Raw genomic sequence first — 25,615 nt, forward strand, 5'->3', positions numbered from 1 at the left:
GACACATACCAGTAACTCACCTTGTTGAACCTTTGTGGTTTAAGTCCATAGAGGGTCTGTCATTTATATAAACAAATCTGATTGCTTTTCCCTTTTAGATCTTTACTTGGTACACTGGCCAGATGCCCAAGTTCCTGGTAAAAGCAGTCGTGAGGTCAGAGCTGAAACCTGGAGAGCCATGGAGGAGCTGTATGCAACAGGTGGGATGACCTTAAACATTACAATGTTAGCTGACAGAAATGTGACTTCCAGGAATCCAATCATGTTGTTACATTGTGGGATATTAAAAAAAGCCCATGGAATAGGATACCCAAATTCTTTTGGCTTTCGATGGGACTTAGGTGCCTAACTCCTTTGGGCACCTTTGAAATTGCAGCCATGATCTGGTTAACAAACTAAACAGTTTTCTGCTGCCTGGAAATAATATATGGCCCTTTTGTACTCTTGAAAAGTTATTGGTGTTATGTATGATTTCTTGAGATTGTCTGTAAATTTTATAGAGTCCAAAGAAATGCACAGATCATTAGAGGACACTTTATGCTAGACTATATCTGTTTTAAATTCACAGACATCCCATCTAGTTTTGCTTTTTTTTTTTTTTAATTTTATTATGAGGAGCTAGTTTCTCTTTTATTATGTAGAGTGCTACTTTTTAGGTATCTGTGGTTTGTGGTTTAAACAGGTCAACATAGGCAGATTGCTGGGCAAGGACCAGAAATTGAGAGAGAGTTTTCTGGTTAAAGGATTTTGAAACTATCCTTTTGAAGAAGTTCCAAATCTTCTCTCAGACCCTTATGATAATTCTCAGCTCTCATTCTACATCCAGTAATCATCTGTTGACATTAAGTGGTAGTTTTCTGTAGCTAGAAAGATTAGAAAAACAGTCTACTTTTTCTAATCTTAAAATATTCATGCAGATTTAGGATTGAATCATAGAATCAATGGGTCAGAAGGGACCTAGACAGATCATCTAGTCCAATCCCCTGCCATGGGCAGGAAGAAGCACTGGGGGTGGCAGGGGTTATAAGACCCCAGCCAGGTGCTTATCCAGTCTCCTCTTGAAGATCTCCAGGGAAGGTGAGAGCACCCCCTCTTTGGGAAGCCTGTTCCAGGCTCTGGCCACCCTTACAGTGAAGTAGTTCTTCCTAATATCTAACCTAAACCTATCCTCCCTCAGCTTGTGGCCATTGTTCCTGGTGACTCCAAGGGGGACCCTGGTGAACAGACTTTCCCCGAGTCCCTGCTGGTGGCCCCTGATAAGGTTGTAGGCAGCCACAAGTTCCCCCCTCAGTCTCCTTTTGCAGAGATGGAAGAGAGATTCAGGTCCCTCAGCCTCTCCTCATAGGGCTGGTCATGGAGGCGCTCAACCATACAAATGGCCCTCCTCTGGACCCTCTCCAGGTTCTCCACATCCTTCTTGAAGTGCGGCACCCAGAACTGGACACAGTACTCCAGCTGCGGCCTGACCAGTGCCGCATAGAGGGGGAGCAAGACCTGTCTGGACCTGTTAGTGATGCCTCTGTTGATGCAGGACAGGGTGTGGTTGGCTCTGCCTATTGCTTCGTCGCACTGGCGACTCATATTCATCCTGGAGTCAATCCTGACTCCAAGATCCCTCTCTGCCTGTGCGCTGCTGAGAGGTTCAGCCTCTCTTTCTTGAAAGTTGGATTTAATTTATGCAACATTCTTAGGACTGATATTCTGTTTCTGTTATGATCCTGTTTTCAAGTAATAAGTGTGTATGTTATTTACAATTCGATGGGAAAATTCCTGTTAAGTATTAAGGCTAGAGAGTAGGATGGAAAAGACTTTCAGGATCACACAAGCTATCTCCTAATCTGTCCTACATCAGAAGGTCATGAAATGGCTATTAATGGAAGAGTCACAAGAAACTGAAAAATTCATTATGAAGTAAAGAAACCCTCATGTGATGCCCCCTGTTGGTGTTGTGAGTATTCCCCCCACTCCTTGGGCCAGGCCCCAACTTTTCTGCCACGTCTTGATGGATCCAATTCTGAAAGGAGGGGTTCAGTGGTGTTCTTTCTCTGGCCCAGAGATGGCAATACTCATCAGCCAGCCGCCACCCAGTTTGATTGATAGCTGTCTGAAAAGCCATCGCAGCACCAGCTTGCCTGGCTTCTATCCCATCTCTGCCTCCCTCCCAGGTAAGTTTCCTCTGGTGTTGGAGTCCCCCTTTAGGAGTGTCAGGGCCAGACCCCAGTGCTTCCAGTTCTGGGAGTGTCCCCAGCTGCCACAGACCTTCCCTTTAAGCTGCCTTGTGAAGACTCAGTGTTTTGTCAGTCTTCTGGTACCAACTGGTGTTACCTCTGGTGTGCTTGCAACGCTTCTTCTGCTGGGTTTTCTTGGCCAGTACACCTGGAGAGGAGATCAGCAATGAGGTTGTCCTTGCTAGGACAATGTACTATTGCAAACTTGAAGGGCTGTAGGGTCAACATCCAGCAGGTTGTCCGTGTGTTATCTATGTGGGACTTTGTTAACCATTGCAATGGGGTGTGGTCCGTGACTACGGTAAACTCCCGACCTAGTAGATAATATCTAAAATATTCAATTGCCCAAGGTAGCGCTAAAGCACTCTTTTTCGATCATCGCATACCTGCCCTCCACTGAGTTGAGCTTACAGCTAGCGAACACTACAGGGTGCTCCTCTCCTCCCCGTTGTTGTAGCAGCATGGCTCCTAATGCCTTGTTCAAGGCATTGGTCTGCAAAATAAAAGGTGCTGCAAAATCAGGGGTGTGTACCACTACATTTTAATACAGTGTCTCCCTCAATTTTTCTAAACTCTCAGACATTTCGGGGGTCCACTGTGGGGCTTTTGTGGATCTTCTCTACAATGCATCCGTTAAGGGAGCAACCAGCTCAGCAATGTGTGGTATGAATCTGCAATGGTAGTTGATGAGCAGTTGTTGTTGGCTGCATGGTTCTTGAAAGGTATTTGGTCTCATGACCAGCAAGTTTGTACTTCTTGGGGTTAGCGGCATCCCAGCCACTCTTAGCTCCCCTAGAAGACTTTTAGTGTGTGAAGGTGCCATGGCCAATCCGTCATGTAGACAATTATATTGTCAATATAAGCGGCCACGTGTGGGGCCATCAGTCTTTGAAAAGTGGCTGCTGTCCCATTAAGCCCCAATGGCATGTGTAGGAATTCAAATAAACCCCGCAGCATTCCAAACACTGTCTTGGCACAATCTAAGGATTTCATGGGGATTTGCCAGTACCCTTAGGTAGGTCTGTTATTGATATAAATTTCGCTTCCCTTATTTTCCCCATGAGATGGGCCATGTAGGGTATAGGGAAGGTGTCAAAGGTTGCTAGCACATTTAATTTTCAGTAATCGATGCATAGGTGGAGCGACCCATCGGGTTTGGCGATGGGCACTATGGGGCTGTACCAGGGACTCTGGGATAGGCGGATGATACCCTGCTTCTGCATCTTGGCTGTCTCCTGGCAGACCTCTTCTTGCAACTGTTGCAGGATAGGTTGCCACCTTTCCCTGACCAGTGCCCCAGTAGGGTTCGAATCTTGTACTCCACACCTCTAGCTTGACCAGGGGTCTCCTGGAACACGTCTTGAAATGCCTTTACCAACCTAGCCAACTCTCATTGTTGTTCTACAGTTAATTCTTCTCTGAACTGGGCTTGTGCTTCTGGTATCTTGCTGGCTCTTAACTCCAAACAAGAGGGTCCCAGCTCCGCATCCTCTTCCTTGTGCAGTTCCATTCACCCCTGTGGCATCTTCCTTTCTTTACAAAGTTTGATGTGGCATATTTGGCACTCCCATCGGAGTCCAGGTTTGGAGACCTCGTAATCTACTGGCCCCCCCTGCCTGACCACCTTGAAGGGTCCTTGCCACTTTGTGAATTATTTACTTGAGGATGTGGGAACTAGTGCAATGTCCCCAGGTTGGAACACTCTTGCCCTTGTCCTGAGATCGTATTGGGCCTTCTGCCTCAATTGGGCTTCTCTTAGGTTCTGACTGGCATTTGTTGTGTTCTTGACAGCCTCTCTTGTATTTCCTGTCTGTAACTTTCTGCAGGTACCCTCAGCCCCACCGGTCTCTCCGACTCTTCCCTGATCATACCCAGCAGACCCCTTCTGTTGTGCCCATATACTAACTGGAAGGGCGAGAAGTGAGTTGATTTTTGTGGCGCATCCCACAGTGCAAACAACAGGGGCATTAACACCTTGTCCCACTTGTGCGGGTCCTCCTGGGCATACCTCCTAAGCATCCTCTTGATCGTTCTGTTCAACCTCTCAACTAACCTGTTGGATTGGGGCTGGTATACGGAGGTCTTCGTGTGTGTAATGCCTAAGATTTTGCACAGGGCCCTCATTACTCCCACCATTAAATTGGGTCCCTAGTTGGTGAGGATCTCATGGGGTATCCCCACTCAGGCTATCTATTTTAATAACTCCTCAGCTACCTGGGTGGCCTTTATCGACCTGAGTGGCACCGCTTCAGGGAACCTTGTGGCATAGTCCAGGAGGGCCAGTCTGAACTGGTACCCTGTATGGGACTTCAGAAGCAGTCCCACAATGTCCAATGTTACCCAAGAGAATGGTGTTTCAGTGACAGGCATTGACTGTAAAGGGGCTTTAGGAGGCCCCTGCTCTTGAGCTCTTCAGCACTCTGGACAGGCCACCACCCACTACATCGTCATGTAAGTGGGGCCAGAAGAAGTCGCAGACGATCCGTGCCTTTGTCTTGCTGCACCCCAGGTGCCCTCCCAGCGGGGTACCATGCACCAGCCACCAAATTTGATGGTGAAACACCATCGCTTATATTGACAACTCAGTAACACTACCTGGCACCTCTCTGCCTTGGTCCCTTGGCCCTTCTGGACCCAATATAAAAGACCCCCCTTTACCTCATAGTGGACCTCTCTCATCGACGTTCCTTATTGGGGGTCCTCATCCACCAGTTACTGTAGCTCCGGGTCCTCCTGCTGGGCCTGCAGGAACTGGTCAGCAGTAGCCACTTGATCCAGTTTTATACCAGCCTCAGCCTCGGCCCCCCTTTGGGGATGTGCTTCCCTGGCCCAGCCTTCGCCTTTCCGCAGACATTTCCTCTCCTTCTGTGGCCCTAGCCCACTCCAAAACAGTGTAGATAGGGTCCAACTCACAGCTTATCGTCTTCCAGGCCAACAATGGAGCCAGCCTTACCCTCAGCTCACCTTGGAACTCAATCACCCTAAAGGGGAAATAATAGCTCTCAAAGCACATTTCTCCACCTAGGATGCACATCATGACAAGGGGGCCAGCTGTCTTCACCCTAGTTTTCAGTGCCAGGTCCATGCAGAGTAACGACTATTAACACCTCATGTCTAAGGTCACCAGCACCAATTAATCCCCAATCCTTGCTGTCACTACCAGGCGTTCCCATCTTCCCTCTTGCATTATGGACCCAAAACCACAGTCCATGGGTTCACCATGGTCTATTTCCTACAACCTATCCCTTGGGAACATTGCAGGTGCTGCTCCGCAGTTCAGATCACTCAGACCCATACCACACTCTCAGGCCACATGACTGACCTTGCTGCAGCAGTAGCACATTATGCCTTTTGATGTTCCTTTCTGGGGTCCCGCCTTCTTTTCTTCCTCCTGTATGTGATTTATGGCTGTGGAATGTAACCCCCAGCCACGCTCATTCTCTGAGACAGTGAAGGCCTCTGCTAAGCGGAGTGCCTCTTCATAGCTCTGTGGCTGATGCCATCTCACCCATGTTTGTATCTTGTGTTCCAAGTCCCACAAGAACTGCTCGAGAAGGATTTGGTCTATTACTCCCTCCCGATCAAACCTGTTCATCGGGAGCCACTTGTTCAGGACATCCTTCAGGTACTGCAGGAGGCTATGGGGCCTCTTGACCTCCTTCGCCTTTAGTGCCCTAAAGGCTTATCTATAGCTCTCAGGTGATATTTCAAGCCGGTAAAGGATGGTGGCTTTTACCGTATCATAATTATGGGCCTCCTCTCTTGACAGTGTCCGGTATGCTGCTTGGGCCTTATTGACCACTAGGGCCCCTAGTTGATGGGCCCATTGTGAGCAATCAAGCCCGGTTTGCACGGCCGTCCACTCAAATGCCTCTATATAGGCGTCCGGGTCATCATCTCTCGTCATCCGGGACATGTTAAACAGAGCCGCATTCCTTTGAATTCAGTCTTGCTGGCATGGCCGTAGCTGCTGGCTCCATGGTGGCCTCTGCCGGGTTGGGATCACTGATTCTCTATTGATGATTCCCAGCCAGTGCACCACTGTGATGCCCCCTGTTGGTGTTGTGAGTATTCTCCCTGCTCCTCGGGCCAGATCCCAACTCTGCTGCCACGTCTTGATGGATCTGATTCTGAAAGGAGGGGTTCAGTGGTGTTCCTACCCTGGCCTGGGGACAGCAATACTCATGGGGTCAATGTGGGTGGTGCTGGGGCTCCGCTTCCCCTACACCGCAGTCCACTCGCCAACCATGAAGGCCGTTGCATTGCCGCTCCAGTCCATGGCTCCGTACTCTTATGGCCTCTCAGTAGGCCACTGCTCCACCAATCGCCATGTGTGCTGCAGGCTTCCAGGGCCACCTGCCACTTGCCCATGATCCATAGCCTGGGTTTGGTCCTGTGTCAGACCTGGGCCTGTCAGGCTCTTTGCAGGCTAAAAGATGGTCGGGCCTTTCCATGGCCACTGGGCAGTTCTGTGTAAAGGCATCCTGACTGGCCCTCTCACGATGTTTCCCGCTTGCTCCCGGCAGAGCGGCATTGCAGGGGAGGGAAGGAACCCGCACTGCTGGGTTGCAGCCCAGCAAGCTCGGTGTCCTACCTCCCAGCTGCCCCCCACACCCGGCTTCTGCGAGGGTTTTTAAACTCCCCGTGTGGCGGCTGTGGCTGACATCATCAGCCAGCCACCGCTCAGTTTGTTTGATACCTGTCTGAAAAGCCAGAGCAGTGCTGGCTTGTGCATCTTCCATCCCATCCCTGCCTCCTTCTCAGGTAAGTTCCCTCTAGTGTTGGGGTCCCGGGGTCCTCCTTCAGGAGCATCGGGGCCAGACCGCAGTGCTTCCAGTCCTGAGGAGTGGCTCCAGCCACCATACCTCACTTGCCAGATGTCTTTAAACTTCAAGTATTCTCTGTCAACTGCTTGAAATGTACACAGATAAAGAATACGGATTCATCATTGAATATAAAGAAGTTGCAAAATGTTTTATTTAAGAGATTACTGACCTAGAAAGCTTGAAAAACTCTGCCCTACACTAATATTTAACACATCTATGACTTTTGTCTTCTAACAGAGTATTCTGTAGTCTATTTACCATGTCATCAAAAACTATTTTCTTATATCTGACCAATGCTTATATTTTGTTACGCAGTCCTCAGCTTCTGTAAATTAACTCTCTTCTCCCTTTTGTTCTGTATTACTCCTGCCCCATTTTCTTTAAGACTATTTTTGCACTCTTCTCAGCAAATTTATTTCTACCCAGATTGTTTAAACTCTTTAAAATTAAATTTTACCTCAAATCCTTCCTCAGTTCAATTAGCCTGCTCCTCTAGATCATCCTGTAATTCAGTCTAGTCCTCAAAATCCTAAAAACACTTATTTCTACCTATATGTTTTAAGGGATGTAGAACCCTGGGTGCCCTGTGATCATGTGCTATTGAACTAATATGCGAATATTAACTATTATAGAGATTTAAATATAGTGACTCCAGTGAAACTTGATAAATATTTTATTTGCACAATTAACCATTAACCTCTCAGCTGAAGATTAAATGTTTGTTGCATACCTTCCTTTGATTTACTTTAACTTTTTTGCTTAGTGCAGCAATTTCTAAGTTAATGTGGCTCTTTCTGATCATTCTCCGGAAGATGGAACACCTGTCACTGCTGGTTTACAGGTTGAACTGTTAGTTTTAAAATGTCTGCTTATTATGGCATTTAAATATGGAATTTGGTCAGGTTCTCAGCTTCAAAAATATTCATTTGCTAAGGAAAAATAATAGCCATATATTGAACCAGTGAATTGCATCTCTTCTCTGTGTTTACCTTTCCTGATTTAACTGAGCTCAATGTATCTGCTTTCTTTATTAATAAGTATAGTAAGGTGCATTTATTAATTCCTGTTTAATCACTGGTATTTTGACTTTAACACATTAATTTTATTAAATATGTAATTGAAACTGAAAGCTCTACATTGCAAGAATTGCTTGTCTCAAAGAAAGCAACATTCTTATATCAATTGGTAAAGGAAAGGCTTAAACCAAGGGTGGGCAGTTATTTCAGGCTGAGGGCTGCTTACTGAGTTTTGGCAGGCCATCGAGGGGTGCATGATAGGTAGCTTGGGGCAGATAAATATTAATTTTCTAAATTTTTTAGGGGCCTCACTGGCCGGATAGAATGGCCTGCCAGGCCACACCCAGCCCGTAGGCCACATTTTGCCTACCCCTAGCTTTAAACAGTGATGTAACTAGAGCAGGGGAATGACTGCCTTGGTCACCAATGGGTACGGGGAAGGGCAAAGAAAACAGCTGTGTGCAGTAGCCAACTCAGGTGCCTGGCTGCATCCTTACACTGCTGGATTTAGGTTATTTGCCTTCCTGGTGTTATTTAACAGAAAGCTCCTTCAGGGTAGAAATGACTGTCATAGTTTTCTGGAATGTAGTGAGAAAAAAGTTTAATTTCTTTTACAGAAAGACAGTGTTGGGTTAGGGTAAGAATAATGCTTATCCTCCTCCTAGGACAGTGGTTCCCAACCTTTTCTTTTTCTGTGACCTGCTGCTGGGAGCAGAGTGTGGTGACAGCAGTGGGGACAGGGGAACTTCTGGCATGGGGCGTGGCTCATCTTTTGTGTGCGTTGCTGCCAACATTGCCCCCATGACCCTCATTTGGGTTGCAACCCGGGTTGGGAACTGCTGTCCTAGGGAGATGTGAGAAATAGTTATTTAGGGCAGGATTTTCAGAAGCTCTCAACATTACCCTAACTTCTTAACCTATTGATATTACTTCATCTTTGCTTTCAGTGGGTGTGCCGGCAGGTTCCAGCCAAACATGTTTGAAAAGCCCACCCTTAACATTTTGTTTAAATTTAAATGCAAAATAAACAATAAATAGATAAATAAATGTTAGTCCTGCAAAATTCTCCTAATTTGGAGCAAGTTACATTTTTGAATGGAAGATTGAAATGTAATCAGTATTTTTATTGTACTCTCTCATCACTTCAGAGGAAGAATGAATAGATGTTTTACATCTGGACTAGTAGGTTTTCACGATTGTTTTCCAAGGCTGTGCCAAATCTTCTTACTTTCATGCAGAAATACCTAAAAATATTTTAGATGATGTAGCTGATATTTGTTCAAAGTGATGCTAGGCTGAAGTTTAATCAAGGGTCCCTTTAAAGCTGAATCCTACATAAGAATGTTTCAGTTTTATTTCTACAGGATGAAAATGGACGTTCCCCCCCAGAAATACCTCAGATATAACACAGATGCAGGAATGTTCATTCTTTCCTTCAGCACTGACCTGGCCATGTTATCCTTTGCCTATAGTGACTAGTGAGATTCTAATATAAATAATGGTTAGCCTGAGCCAATGAAAATATTCAATGACAGGAATAGTTGTAGCTTTCATTAATGTACTGTAGAGAATATATAGCTTTTCTTTAGGCCAGTTATGTTTTTATTGTTTTCCCCTTTCTTTTAAATCCGAATCTTTCTTTCTTTTTTTATAAATTGGACCTTATTTTGTTGTTGTTTTGCATGATTGGGCCCTGATCTTCAGAGGTATGTGAGGGTTGCAAAACTAGACTTCTAGATATCTTGCTACATAATGGCATGCCCCCAGGCTCCCCATACCTTGCCTGGACAGGACTGCAGACCTGAAGTTGGGGATATTCAGAAACTAGTTGCACTGGAGAGCCAACCAAGCTAACCAGGAATAAGATGAAAAGGAAAGGGCCGGAGAAAGAGAAGGAGACAACTCTTTAGAACCTAGTCGCTAGGCACTCATGTGGGAATACTAAGGTTCAAACTCTCGCTGCAATGCATGTTTAAGTAGCTATACAAACTTCAATGGCTCCAACAGGAGAAACTGAGCAGGAGCCACCAAAATACACAGTAGGTTAGGGCACTCACCAGAGATCCGGCTTCAAGTCCCTGCTGCATTACAGACAGAACATGGGCCTAAACTCAGATCTTCTGCACCCCAGGTAAGTATCATCCCCATTTGCTCCAGTACCCTCCTCATTCTCTCTCTGTCTTTTATGTGTGATGGTTTCAGCTTAAGTGCACTCTGAATGCAAAAGGCAGAAGGGAGAGAAGTCTAGTTTGAGACTCTTGCTTCAGGGTTTCTCTGGCTGCAACTTGAGCTAGGGATCTGAGAAACTTGTGGTGTGTGGTATTATCTGTTAGGAAGCTGTTTTCACCTGTGGGCTTAGAGCACAGGAAAACAATGGTGTCTTTAGGATATCAGTGGTGCCCAAATGGTGGACTTTTAAATGTCAAAGTACTTTTTACAACCTGGACTATGGTATTTTATTATTCTGTGTTGGGACACTGACAATTTTGGTGGGGGACCATTGTTTCAATGAATATTACATTACTCCTTAAATTGAAATAGTATTTTGCGTGTGGTATAGTTTTAAACTACGCAAAAATAAAAGCAGTAATTGGGATATGTATAGTAATTTGTGGAAGGTTCTTCTTCAATGGGAAGATATTTTAGGTAAGAATCTCTGTTACAATTTTATATCACTTGTTCAGGGCTAAATTATACCTGCTAAGCACTTGGAACTTCCATGTGTGTAGGAGGGTGGGGGAGAGGGGTTGTGACTATGCCATGTGCAGTATCTTTTGCAGTGACAATAGACATCTCATTGAAATTGTACTGATTCCCATTGACTTCATTTGACCTCTGCACACATGTAAGGAGTAAGGGACCAGCTATGCCAGGGTGGGCAAAATACGGCCTGTGGGCTGTATCCAGCCTGCCAGCCCATTCTATCCAGCCCAGGTCTGACACGGGGGTTGGGAGCAAGGGGACGCATGGGACCCAGCGCCGGTGGGGCCCAGAGCGGGGTGGCTCCCCTCTCTCCATGTGGGGGCAGGCCAGCCCAGCTCCATAATGCCCAGCCAGCTGCACCCTGGGCTCCTGCCAATCTGCTCTGGGCCCAACTAATGCTGGCCCTGGGGCACTGCCTGGCTGTTGCTGGTTCCCAATCCCCCTGTCCGGCCCTGGGGGCAGCATGAGGGGTGCCTGGGGCTGCTGGGGGTGGTACAACCCAGCGAGGACGTGGCTGGGAGAGGTGGTGCAGAACTTGCATCCTGCACCTGAGGCTTGGGGTGGCAAAGGCCCAGCTGCTCCCCCCACAGGAGGTTCTGGTGGGTGCTGCTGCCCAGTGGGGAAGTCCTGGGCCCACCCACCCCACAGAGGCCTAGTGGCAGCTCTCTCCCCAGCCCCAGGATGGGCAGGGAGGCTGCACCAGGAGCGAAGGAGATCCAGGGCCACTTTTCTGCTCCAGAAGCTCCTGCAGCTGCAAGGAGCCCAGGTCCCCGGGAAGCTCCTGGCCAGCCCCAGGGGCAAGGTAGCTGGTCTCCCAAGGCTGCTGGGGGTGGCACAACCTGGCAGGGTCCTTGCTCAGGGCACAGGAAGCTTGGGGAGGCTGCAGCAGCTTTCGGAGCAAGAAGACAGCCGCAGCTCCACTCCAGCTCCTGGTGCAGCCTCCCCACCTGTCCTAGGGTTGGGGGGCGAGCTGCTGCCAGGCCTCTGTGGGGTGACAGGAGGGGGTGTGGGCCTTTCCCTCGAGGCAGTGGCAACCTCCAGGCTGCCTGTCGGGGGGACAGTCAGGCCTTTGCTGCCCCAAGCCTCTGGTGCTCAGTGCAACTTCTGCACCACCTTCCTGGGCTTCCTGCATCCTGGGTCACATCCTCACCAGCTCGTGCCATGCCTAGTGGCTCTGGGAGCCGCTTGCACTGCCCCTTGAGCCTGACAGGCCCTTCCCTGGCAGCCCCCAGCCTCCTGGCAGCAGCAGGAGCAGCCAGAGTGCAAACATGGCCATGAGGCTTTGGGCAGCAAGGGCCTGGCTGGCTGCCCCCTTGCAACCCTTCTTACAAACCCCATAGCCACACCCTCCTCCAGACACACTCGCATATCCCACAGATACCACACACACACACACACACACACACACACACACACACACACACACACACACACACACACACAGCTCCCCACATCCACCCACCCATACCCCCCTTATACCCCTGCGCACCCCACACACTATACAAGAGTAAGACTGCATTTTGAGTTATTATACAATCACTTCTATATATAAAGCACAAACACACACATATCAGGACAAAAATATTTTTTTTTATTGAATTAAAATATAATATTATGGGTATTTGATTTTTAGTACATAATTTTGTTTTTTTCTGGTTCTAAGATAGCAAACCCTCTTCAAAGGAGTACTTCCAGGGGCAAGGGGAGGGACTTCCAGTGGCAAGGGTCAGGTCAGGGGTGGGTCATCTGGTCCCAAAATAGCGACCAGGGGGCAGGGCACCTGTCAGGTGGTGGGGTTACCCATGTGGCCCTCAACAGATTGCCAAAACTTGCTAAGCAGCCCTCACACAAAATAATAGCCCACCCCTGAGCTATGCAGATCCAGATGCAGTATTGGGCCTGTAGATTACAATCTCTGCTCCATGATCTTGTTTTATTAAGTTGTGTTGTCCCTCCCTGTCTGTCCTAGCCATCAAAGCAGAACAGGCAGAGAGTACATTGCCTTGTCCTAGGAGATGGTGCACTAAGTACACTTACCTCATAATCATGGAGCTCCAGGTACTTATCCAGGCATAATTAGCCCTGAGTGTGTGACACATTGTAATAGAGAAAAGTTGCTACTATATGAAGTCTACCTAAATTATCATCTATGAAAGCTTTTTACTTATTTGTCCCTGCCCCTGAATCACACTCAAAGTTTGGTGTAGTCATTTGAAAAAGAGAATGTATAATCTGAAACAGTTACTAGAATAACTGTTTTAAAGAGAAAATTATTTATGTAAAAGCCTAAGTTTATAAAAAAGTATTGTACTGATAAGAAAGTAAAATAATACAGTTTAAAAAATATATGAAGTTCTAAGTTTCTAAAGTTGTAGAAGGTATTGGAGTACGCAGTTGTTTGCGAAAAAGTATACACTAATAGACTTAAGGACTGTAAGGTAATAGTAAGGTGTACAGCAGAAGTAAGCTATTGCTTATAAAAGCTTATGCATCTCTAATTTAGTTAGCCTACAAGATGCAAATCTACTCTGCCTTCTACCCTTAAGTTAATCATTTTTTGGTTCTTGAATATTTCATGGAGCTTCCTTAATATTCTTGTCATAGATGTTTTGTATGAATTATAAAATTAGAAGCATTACATCCTAGCTACAGGTGACATACTTATCAACAAAACATAATAGTTTCAGGATGATCAAAGAAAGAGAGACACATAACAGACTTTATGTCATCATTTAAAAATCCCCACTGTGGCTTACCACAATGCTTTATTTAAAGCATCTTCTCTTGGCATTTCTTAAAAAGAAATTTGAGGTTAATTTTTTTTTCTAAAAACCATAGTTCTTGCATATACAGGTTGAAAAATAAAACCATTAATCTTAGTATTACTGTCGCAAATGTGGTTGAGCTCACCATGTTTGGCATTTGCTAGATTACAGTGTTGGGTCCCCATCTACCAGACCCACCATGCTTTAGGCCTCTGGTGCATGAACAGGGTCCAGATGCTGTTCCAGTTTGGGCTCTCTTTGCACACACTTGGACTGCTGACAGATGTGGAAAAAAAAATCAAAATGGTACTTTACTTTCAGCTTGGTGCACCCCTGTACCAAGTGCAGCACATGCCCAGAAGAGGAACCCAGCTCGCCAAGCATCTGTATAGATTGCATGCTTCATTGGGCTTTTTGGTGCTTTTATCCAATAGCTGATTCAGTAGCAAATAACTAAATAGCTTTCATAGATGATTCAATCAGTTATTAGATAAAAGTGCCAAAAAACCCTACTAAAGTGCATGATCTGTATAGACACTGGGGAGCCAGGTCAAACTGAGGTGGATCTTCTTCTGGTAAAGCACGTTTTTGGTTTGGTTTGGTTTGGTTTTCCATGCCTGTCAGCGGCCTTGGAGACTAGATCCTCTGGTGAAAGCTGGAATCCATGGTACATCTGCCCTGCCCTTGTTCCTTGGAATCCATGGTCTATCTACTCTGACCCATCAGACTTCCTTCTGACTTAAATATAGCTTCTTCCAGAACTCCAGCTATGATGTTTTTAGCTGTGGTTTCTGTTCAGGGAGCATATGGTAGTATAAGAGAAACACAAGTGCACAGACAGAAATACAAGTTGTTTTGCACAGGGTCTCTGAATGCATCATTGTTCTTCACTTAACAGGATGATAAATACACAGAATATGTAAATCTAGACAAAAATAATAAACCATATTTGCATCTCCCTGCCTCAGTTACCTTGCCAGTCTTCAGCTTTATTGGATCAGGGCCCTGAAGCCTGATTTTGAGGTTTGAGTGCCCACAGCTTGATTAAAACACAATCAGTGCTTACTGGTGCTGAGCACCTTTAAGAAACCTTGACCCAATTTTGAAAATGTTTACAAATGTGAAGTGTTTGCCATACTTCCCAGATAGAAGGTAAGATGCCATTTTCTTAAGGTGATGTGAGCCCCAGAAAACCAGGAATGACCATATTTCAGGACCCTGGTCCAGTGTTCCTGTCGCTTTTGTGAAATGAATGCATTTTTCAGGTTCTGTTAACCCTGCAGATACAGCCACCTGAATTAGCTTCTGGACTGTTCAGCCAATGGCTACTAAGTATAAGTGTACCTCGAGAACCACCTTTTCATCAGCCTCAGAACATCTCACCTTCCTTTCATGTACATAGGCGTCAAACAACCAAATTGTTTTGCAGACTGACTTTTAATCAGACTGGGTAGTCCACAGCCTTGCAATATTCTGCTGGTTTTTGAAAGATTTTAATGATCTCATTTTATATCTTCTAGGTGAAAAATATTATATTAAAAGTAAAACCATTAAAAAAAAAAGTCAGATTCCATGAATCAGAATCCAGAGAGTCTAGAATCTGAAAGGGGTAAAATTTATAATAATGATGAAATTCACTTCTTACAGTAGCATTCTTATCTGCCACATTCAGCTGTAAATTGTCAACAGAAAAAGCTTTTAAAGAAATTAAAAATATATGTTGCTACTGTAAATTTATATTAGAGGTGTACCGATATATTGGTAGCTTATCAGATTGGCACCAAAAAAAGGAAAATTAACATCAGCAATCAGCTTTTTTTGGCTGGTGTAGCCAATAATGTCACCAATAAATGCTGTGTGCATGGAATACGGCCCAGCAGCTTGGAGAGCAGTGTCCAGCCGGTAGGTCTGTGGGGGGAAGAGGTGCTGGGGGGCAGATTGAGGCCCCCATGGTGAGGGAGGGAATGGGGCAGAGCTGTGAGCGGCTTCTCCACGGAATGCAGTGGGGGACAGCTCTCTGCCACTACGTGAACCCCCAGGGAGGCGTGTGCCCCCCTGTATTTGTATGCGGGGTAAGGGTGGGCTGCCCACTGTGGGCTTGGGGCCAGGGGCTGTGCTGACCTCTTCCTGGTGGGGGTCTGGGCTGGAGTTGCACTCAGGGCAAGCAGGACCAGGACAGGTGAAAGGGGTGCTGGGAAGGGGGGCTGAAGTGAATTTTGGGGTGTCTGTAGCCCACCCCATAGACCCCCCCAGTGCTGCCACTGCCCAACCCGAGCACAGCCCCAGGAGCCGTCCTTCTCCCCCCACACATTCTCTGGATGAGCTAGTCGCGGCTCTACCCTGCTCTCAGCGGAGTCACATTTACAGCCCTGGTTGGGCAGTACCTGCCCCTACCCCACTCCCTCCCTCACCATGGGGCCTCAAGTTGCCACCCCTATACTCCTTCCCTCCCCCAATGCCCTTTTCCCCCCACAGACTTACCAGCAGGGAGCTGCCCTCCATCCTGCCAGGCTGCATAACAGCTATCAGATCGGGATCAGCTGATATGGCTGGTTAATTAATAATCAGCCATCGGTATTGACCAAAAAAATCTGTATTGCTGCACCCCTAATTTATATAAAAAAATGATTTTTTTTTTCTATATCCTTGTGTCATCTTTATGAATTCTGTACTGCAGCTTTTGGTATCTGACAATATATAGACTAAATGCAATATAACCCATCATTCCCTATAACTTCAACATATTTAAAATGTTGGGTGTTATCTGATAAGCAGATGTAAAATTTTTGCTCTACTTATTTATTCTATAATACGGTATGCTAATCTCTGAAGCACTGAAAATAGTCTAATTTGGTGCAGCTATTTCTTATTGGTCTCAGGGAGAGTACTTGTCTGACACACTATTTGTAACTTGAATGGTAAAGTATGTTAAGCATCACAATCCAAAAGGCAGATGGCTAAACTGCATCTGTCTGTCCCTCAGTTGTGCTTGCTGTTCAGATTGTCAGCAAAGTGAACTCATGCACAAGTTTGTGAGTGAGTATTATGTTACCTGCACTTCAAAATCTGGCTTTACAAATTAAGTAACATTTTAAGATAACTGATGATAACAGTGCCATAACACTTTATGTAGCAGTTTTCATCTTGGAAGTAATAGTATCCTCATTTTGCAGATGGGGAAACTGAGACAGTAACTTTAAATAACTCCTGAAAAGTGACATAGCAAGGAAATTGCAGAGCTGGATATAAAATCCAGATTTCCTGAGCCCCCAGTCTGGTGTAGATTGTACGAGTGTGGAAAGAATCACTGCTATTGCATTCCAGAAGAATGGCTTTTGGAAAAAAAGCATAATTTTTTGTGTCAATGAGACCTCTATTTAAAAAGATTGACTTTTCCTGTTGCAACAGCTTAAATCAACTAGGGTTCCCCTCAGTATCAGCCCTATGGTTTAATTTTTGCGGGCTGGTGGTTGGGCATTCTAGTTTGTGGATTTATCTTCTGTGACTCATCAGAATACAGGCTTGCCTGCCTATGAAACACATTCCGAGATACACGTATTGAGTCAAACATTCCCGTGTCTGTTGGCATCATTTTTATTGGTGGACTTGGTTGTTACCAGGTGGAAATGGTGTATCCAATTATGCTTAAACATGAACTGTCTGTGTTTATGCACCCTGTTTATGAGTTCAAGGCTTTCTCCATTATTAGCAAAGTGACCCTTTTCCATGTGTGGTAGTTGTCTATGAGAACAGGCACAGTCCTAACCTATGATCCTGACAACACCTTTGTATACACAGGTGCAAGATGAATTGTTCCTCTAGCTAAATGGAGAAAGAGAACCCACAGCCAAGCTGGGAACATTGAAGATGCTGTGGTCACTCTGGGCCTTCCACTAAGACTCAATGTCATTTTATTACATAACTTTTTACTTAGTGTTTTTAGTAAAAAGAGGCTGTTTGTTCATGTAGTCATGTGTGTGTTACAAAGTCCTTTGACACCCTATCACCACCTCTCTCAATACACTTTTGAGCAACACCATGTCTCAGCAGTGATAGTTGTAGGAAGAAGTTGGGGGCTTATCCCTGATGCCAATCATAAGAAGGCAGGAATCACTTTCTGAAGGAAAACAAAGATCTATCATTTTTTGACTAGAGGATGTATTAAGTTTGCAGGAATGGACAGAAATGTGTTGGCTACATGAGCTGTCCATGCTAGCAAAAGCAGGACAGCTGTTGTTGGAGTGCATTGTTACATGTTCAGTAATGTAATGTGCGCAACAGAGGGAGATGCTGGGTCCATTACTGTCCTGAGTATAGACTCAGGCTTATAGCTTTGTTGACACATTATCGGTTAACACAGAGAAATTTTTTTTAAGAAACAAAATTATCTTTTAAAATTCATTTTTTAAATGTTCGCCTTCTCCCCATATTTTGTCTCCAGACAACGTCATAGACAAGTGGAAGCCACTTAGCAGTACCTGCTTATAGCAGAGGTCATAGGAGACCAATCATATTTGCCTACTTTTGATAGAGAGGTAATTTTTCACCCTTATAGGAGAACACTTTTTTCCCCTGTTGTTAATAGACCAGCAGTGCTGTCATTTCTCATTCACATAATGCAGAGGTGGGGAAAATACAGCCTGCAGGCCGGATGTGGCCCACCAGGCCATTCTGTCTGGTCCACGGGGCCCCTAAACAATTTAGAAAATTAATATTTATCTGCCCCTGGCTGCCTGTCATGCAGCCCTTGATGGCTTGCCAAAACTCAGTAAGCGACCCTTTGCCCAAAATAATTGCCCGCCCCTGAAATGTCTGTCAGCTTACAAGAATCCTGCAGTGGAATGAGTAAAATTAATACAGCTCCTTTGTGTAGACAACAAGGTCTGAGGTAATGTAGTCCATGCATTTAAATTCATCCTGCACACTTTTATTGCAAGAGCATAATGAATTGATTATTTTCAAAGGCTATTTTAATATCTCCAAAATATTTAATTAAAAAATGGGTATATCATTATAAAATGTGCATGAATGTGTATGAAATTTTACTTGAACAGCCAGTCACTAAAACCAAGTGCCTAGCTAACTTTGGTGACAACCCAGGAGCTTTTTCACATTCATTTCAGCACAAGCTAACCATAAAAACTGTGAAACTGTTTTTTTTCCGACAGAAACATATGATCAGACAAATTTTCATGCAGGTTAAAATACCGGTGGTTTGGTAGGATGTTAGATGCACCACACCCTGTTAGTTGATCAGATAAAACTGCAGAATGATCTTGTGCAAGAAGAAAGCAACTACAGTCATTAAACTGGAAATAAGCCTTTAATAGTCTGTAATATGAGCACAACTCTTACAAACTCATTTTAAAAAGAGCTGACATATAATTTATACTGCAGTTCTGATCTGGAATTGTGGTCATAGATCAGATAAATCATCTACACTAACAGAAATACAAACTCCCATTTATTGTGGTTTGCAATCATAATTTTTTGTAATATGTTTTATGAGAATAGAAATGCAGAAATTAGCCCTCAGAGCTCTCTGTTTAATGATTTATTATAGTATCCTGTTTATTTACTCTTCTCTCTTCCATGTTAATCCCCTCCTGGCAACTGTTAAATTAAATATTTTTATTTAGCTCCATTACAGTAAAACTGTGAATTATTATATATTACAGTAGTGCCTAGAGATCCCAACAGAGACATGGACCTCACTGTGCTATCCAGTGTAGAAATACATGAAAAGAAAGACCTGGCCCTGAAGAACTTTCAGTCTTAATAGATGAGGCAAAGAAATATCACAGAGGGAAAGGTGGTTTTCCATTCAACACTTGAGAAACTTGAGCATGGAAATCCATATCCTGAGCAATCCTAAACTAGTATGGATTTTACTGACATCAGTGGGCCTGCTCTGACACCAGCTAAGGAACTGGCTCAGATTGCTTAAGAAATGTGCCCAAGCTCACATGGAAAGTATATAGCAGAAGTAAGAGCTGAACCCAACTCTGAGTCTTCAGACAATATTTGGACCTTCAGAACAGATGCAGTTGTGTTGCCTGTACATTAACTGGGTCAAAGGTGCAATGAGGGAATTGACAGTGATGCCAGTAAGATCATAGGAGGATAATGTTTGGGAACAAAATGCATTGAAATAGAAAATTAAGCAGAATTGGAGTTTCTTGTGATTCTGTAGAGACTCATTTAGGCTTAGCTGTAGAATCTGTATTATCCATCCACAAATCAGCCAAAGCTGCTCTTTCCATAAGTATTTGGGATTTCAACTGTGTGATTGTGCTGAGTATAGTGGAATGTCACTGATACATCATGGCTTTGTGAAAGTTGAGAGACAAGACTAATCTGAGCTTCAAAATTCTGCTGTGCTGATTTAATTGTGATCAGAGTCTGTCCCAATATACCTAACTGGGATTACATGCTGCAATGATTTTGGCAGAATATAAACATAACTTGTAATTTGCTGCAGTTATTATTGTTCCCCCTGTTTGGCAATAAGAAAGACAGCGCTATCACTATATCCTCAGCTGAAGTTACCCCTACACAGAGATACGGTTTCTGTGCTGGGGCTCATAAGTAAACTAGTCAAACTAAAGTATAATTCAAGATAATATTCTTTGCCCTTATTTGTAGCACGTCTAAACTTAGAATACAAGCATAGTTCACAGATCTCTGCTAAATAAGTGTCTGAGAGGCAGCAAAAGCCTACCAGGCAGATCAGGCATAGTGAGAATGCCTGCACCTAGGTTTGTACTCCTGTAGCAGCTGTAAAAGGACCCCTGACTTCTATCAAACTGTTTCTGCTTTTCCATGCTTTTTCTTCTTGCTGTTCTTTTATTCTTTTTCTGTAATTTACCTTCAGATGCAAAGTTTTTCTTCACATACAGGTAGAAGAATGTGTATAAAAAGAGGCATTGGATACCGAAATGTTTATCGGAAGGCATCCTACTAAGGTTGAGTTTTAGGGGGATTTTGCAAAAGAAGGAGCTTGCATGACAGCTGTTGGATCTCTCAGACAGAAGGAAGCATGTGAAGGGAATATGTCTGGTAGTCTGTCTCTCACAGGGTGGCATATGTCGGTGGGGGAGGAAGGTGGGGAACTGTTGAATAGGAGTACATGGGAGAGTTGTCTCTACATGGTAAGCTATAGACCAGTGGCTCATCCCATATATGTTCTAGAACTATGAGCAGGGATCCGTGTTTTTTGTTTCCCATGGAAAATGGGGTAAACCACAGTTTTTGCCTTTTACCAGAGAAACCCGTGGATTTTGCCATTTTGCAATAAGCTCCCTGCAGGCTGGCAGAGTTCCAGCCTGCAGGGAGCTGGGAGGGAGCAGGAAGAAGGTGGAAAGACAGAGGACGCTGCATGCATGCAGGGGGAGATGGGGAGGGAGCTGGGCAGGGCTGGAGTTTGGGGCCCAGGGCCACAATATGCAGCTGTAGGGCCCCAGTGAGGAGCAGGACGGGCCGCAGGTGGCTTGTCTGGGGAATGGGGAGAGCCGGCTCCCCGCTGCCACGTGCACTCCCAGGGGGCAAAGGGGACCCATGCCCCCCAGATCTGTACCTAGGGCAGGTGCAGGCTGCAGGCTCGAGCTCCTGCCCTGCTTTCCTCCCCCAGGGCCTCCCCAGTGTGGCGGGTGCAACTTGGCGCGGCTGGGAACAGTGGTGCCACGCAGGGATTCCTCACCACTGTGAGCTGCCCCCCACCTGCCACACACACACCACACACATACCTCCAACTGCTTTGAGGAGTGCAGTCCCGTGCACAAGAGGCACATCACTGGGGCAGCAGGGGGGTGAGCAGCAGTGAGGTTTTCTGCATGGTTCCTCCAGTCCCTGCCACGTCGGGTCATGGCAGGGGGATAAAGGGGGCAGCAGGGTAGCCTGGCCACGCCTCCCTCAGCTCCATGTTGTGGAAGGGAAAGCTGCTATAGCGACCCCCAGCTTCTAGCCTGAGCCACTGCAGGCATGTGCCTGTATTTCTGGGATGTCTGGTTACAAAACTGATTTAACCTAGCCATTACACTAACCTGCAAGGATTGAATCAATTCAGGCTCAGGCTTTTTGAATGTCTGTCCCAAGCCCTCATGTGTACAAGTTGCACAGAATTTGGTGTTGCGGTCTGCATGTTCCTCTTTAATCAGAGCACACTTATGGCAGCTGGTCTCTTGTGGAAAGTGTATTGGTTTCTGTTTATATTTTGTTTTGTGTGCCAGAGTCAACATAAGAGAATAGGTACTATGTACAGAGGGACTTTTGACCCATTCTGATGGACTGAAGCACAGTGGAGAGAGTTGGCACCACAAAATTAGCATCTGGTTCTGTCACAATAAATTGCCTAAGTGATTACAAAAACTTTTTGATCTGAACTTTGTTCAGTTAATGTTTCAGAAGGATTTAAAGGGTCTGATAAAAGCCAGTAGCAGTGTTACAGAAAGATAAGGCATTCTATTGTACTAAAACAATGTTATGGTACCAGCACTGTGTATTTATAGATTATTGTGGTAAGATTCACAGAGCCCATCATGCTCACTATAATTTTGATCTTTGCAAGGAGTTTCTTCTCAAACGTTTTCTGTTAAGTAAGGGGAAAGCACTCCATCCACATTGTAGGCTGTCATAAAAACTATGTTAAGCTCCATATTATGAGACAGTCCATTAGTTTGATGCATTGCTTCACAGCAGATGGCATCAATGCAGTCTAGCAAAATTATTGGTCCATACGCTAGAGGTATTTTTGATGGGTGAGTAAAATGTTAATTAGTTTTTTCATTATCATCAGTTATCATTTTGAAGAGCAGTATGTTTTATGTCACGTTTTTTAAAGTTTCAGGACAATTTGCCAGATTGGTTTCATGTTTTTATTCCACTATTGTGTATTCATAAGTATAAGCAGTATTATTATTAAATTCTCCTCTAAGCCACTGAAATCTTGCTGCCAAGGAATAGGACAAAGCCTTCAATGGCCCAAGTCAAATGGGGAGTCACATTTTCTATGCAAATGATCTAATGCCCCTGGCAGATTTCCAAGACTGCCGTAACATACAGGCAAGACCACTGATTTCCTCTTCTAAGTGAGAAAATGGCCTACCCTATCTAAGCATAGCTCTGTGACATTTTAGATACTGCACTTTAGATGTGTGGTTTTAGATTGTGTCGTCTAGCTGTATCTAACTCTAGCAGCTTCTAAATCTATTCAAAACAAAGCAGTCGGGCTTTAGCATTTACTAAACTGGTCAAATTAAAGCCTAGGGTAGGCCAAGACTTTAAATCCATGTGTTAACATCATATTGAATATGCTGGATTGAAAATCCCACTTAGTGTCAATTCAGACACAGTCATGTTAGGCTAGTACTAAATTGAAAAAAGAATTAGCTTTTTTCCTAGTCTAGATAAGGCCTGAGAACATACTACATAGTGGTTTACATTAGAAAGCTTAGCTGGGTTAGAGTTTGGGGGGGTTGTTTTGTTTGAAGAGCAGCCTTTGGAAGCTTGTAGGGGGAATCATTTCTTGACAATATTGCCCCCTCAAATCAAAGCACACACTGTTCTGTTACTGTATATGGTGTTTGTGAATGTTGGATTCTTAGCATTTGTTATCTTTTATAGAAGAGAAAGCATGGAAGGGTATGTTTATTTAAAAAAAAATCATTAGATTTTTAAATAGATAAAAGATTAAGTATGGATATTTACATAAGTAAATTTACTATAATTAATGTTTAAATCTTAATGATCTCTAGTTATAGGGAAATAAGTTTATTTAATTGTTTGGTTGTTTGGGTTTTTTTAATATGACTTCAATCCTCAGTTTCCTTCAGCTAGAACCACTTGCCTGTCTCCACCAATTCAGTTGTAGCCAAGGGCCAGATGGGCCTGTAATCTAAGGTACAGTAATCGGTAATTCAAAACTAATTTATGCTGGCCTCTAATGATGACACCGGCAAAGGTTAACTATACATAAAGGTATACATTGTACCTCACCCTGCAATGCTCCTGCCCCAGGCCCTACCATGACTTTTTCCCTATGTCAGGATAGCATGGTGTAGAGATGGCTGTGCCAACTGGATATTGCCTTATGCCAAAAGGGTCTCCTGCTGTTTGTTAAGGGTAGTTTTCTAGTTGTGTTGTGACATTTTAGCAGAGGGTAGAAACTGGAAGTGAAGCTTATAATCTGACTCCATATATTTTGAAAAGAACTAATAGTTATCAAATATAGCAGATGTTTCCTGGTATTATAATGTATGTTTTGGGTATTCAGATTGTACCTTGGCACCTTTCTTGATATAACATATTTTTTCACATGCCACACGCCCCCAGATAAGATATGCACCTTGTTTTCAGGATTGCAGAATGAAGAACATTTTTCCAGAGTTATCACTGCATAGTGCAGGAATAGCTCACTCTCCCTCACTTTAATGTTCAATCAAAAGCTGTAATCCTAGCTGCTACTGAAGACTAGTCTCCATGGGTGGATCTATGATATTGTAAACAGCTAAAAACATTCTCCAAGGCTGTGAAATGGGAGAACAGAGACCAGGAGTAGCTAAAAGTTGCCAAAAGAAAGATTACCTCTATTAGTGGAATATTAAGGCCATTAAAAAGGAAAAACAATTGTTAACACCTTTGAGTGAAGCACAGTGGATCTAGTTAGTTAACTCCCTCAGCTGCTAGTGGGACATTACCAAAGGGAATTACCCACTCTTTATTTCCTGTTTCATAATTTCCTATTTGTCTCTTTATTCTTGAACAAAGACATAGAGATATAACTACTGTAATTTCCTTAAGACATCATGTCTTTGCAGGATTTTGAATAGTGCTGGTGATAGCTATGGAGCTTAATTAGCTGATTGGAGGCAACTCCTGCCTTCCTGGTTGAAACACGGGAGACGTCAGTATTTGTTTATGTGTCAAATCATAATGAAAAGTCAGAACTTTTAATTTACTACAATATGAAAATTCAGAAATACTTTTTTACAGAAATATTGAAATTACCGTATTGAAATGTTTCACTTTAATGCAGTTGGAATATGGTTTTGAAAGGGCCAGAAAGTGTAATTTATATTTTATTGTTTTGTTATTTACAGTATGTTAAAACTTACAATATAAAAGTCAAAGCATGTTAACTTTTATGTTAGATTGATTTGACTTCTAGGTTATTATATCATAAAGTTTAAATCAAATGCTCTAGAGAATATATTGATTATCACAAAATCTTTTCAGAGTCACCATAGAGATATTGGATGCCATTGCTTAAGCATTTTCTGATGTTATACTTCTGTCAAAAAAAATGTCTACCCTTCTTGCCCACTTTGAAGTATTTTGCAGTACAGGCTAAATTACTACTTTAAAATACATTTGTGCAACTTTATTGACTTTTGAGGGAAAGGTAGCCCAAAGCATAACTTAAGACAACACTTAAACAGAAGATTTTTGATTGGAGACCTACGAAGAATTTCCTGGCAATTAAATTGATGAGTTCTGTGGAAGGGAAGTTGTAGACTTCTAATCAACTGAAGTATAAGAAACATGATGGGACAAAACAATTGAAAATATACTGTAAAAAAAATCCTGGGAGCTCATTGTGGGAATGAACTAAAACATCTAGTAAGATTTTTTCCTTCTATGATATCTGATGCTGAGTTTTATTGTGTTATTGCTTCAGATAAAGGCTTTCATTCTCCAAGAGAAACAACAAAAGGAACATTTTAAAATCATTTCCTCACAGTAGTGGATAATATTTCGATGTCTTTTGTGTTAAAATTGCAAATGCTTTTCAGACTTCTGTAGCATAATGATTTATTAGTCTTGGTGCTGCAGGATTTGTGTCACCAGAGGTCTAAAGCTAAGGTTTGACCCCCTTCTGACAGATTAAATACAAATTATGCAAACTGCTATTGTGTGGGTCAAAACCTAATTAATGTTACATGTCTTAAGCAGATGATAATTTCCGTAAATGTGAGCAGTTTGACAGCCAAGTTGTTAAAGGCTTTTTACCCACTCTAAAATTTTGCAGTAGACACCACAGTAGAAAAATAATAGCATATTACTAGAGTTTTCCTGCTGTA

At 43.8% G+C, this 25,615-nt stretch overlaps 1 protein-coding gene across 14 annotated transcripts in view; it reads left to right on the forward strand.

The window, feature by feature from the left end:
• Nucleotides 1-25,615, forward strand: part of LOC149863745 (uncharacterized) — a 90,297-nt gene that overhangs the window by 42,736 nt on the left and 21,946 nt on the right. For all 14 annotated transcript variants that reach the window (XM_090048281.1, XM_090048283.1, XM_090048285.1 and 11 more), the window contains exon 3: nucleotides 99-200. In XM_090048281.1, coding sequence (XP_089904407.1) covers nucleotides 99-200 — 102 coding nt within the window. The remainder of the gene's footprint in view (nucleotides 1-98; nucleotides 201-25,615) is intronic.

This window comes from Crocodylus siamensis, chromosome 5 (genome assembly GCF_052110815.1).
Source record: "Crocodylus siamensis isolate JL-2025a chromosome 5, ASM5211081v1, whole genome shotgun sequence".
Classification (NCBI taxonomy): Eukaryota; Metazoa; Chordata; order Crocodylia; family Crocodylidae; genus Crocodylus; species Crocodylus siamensis.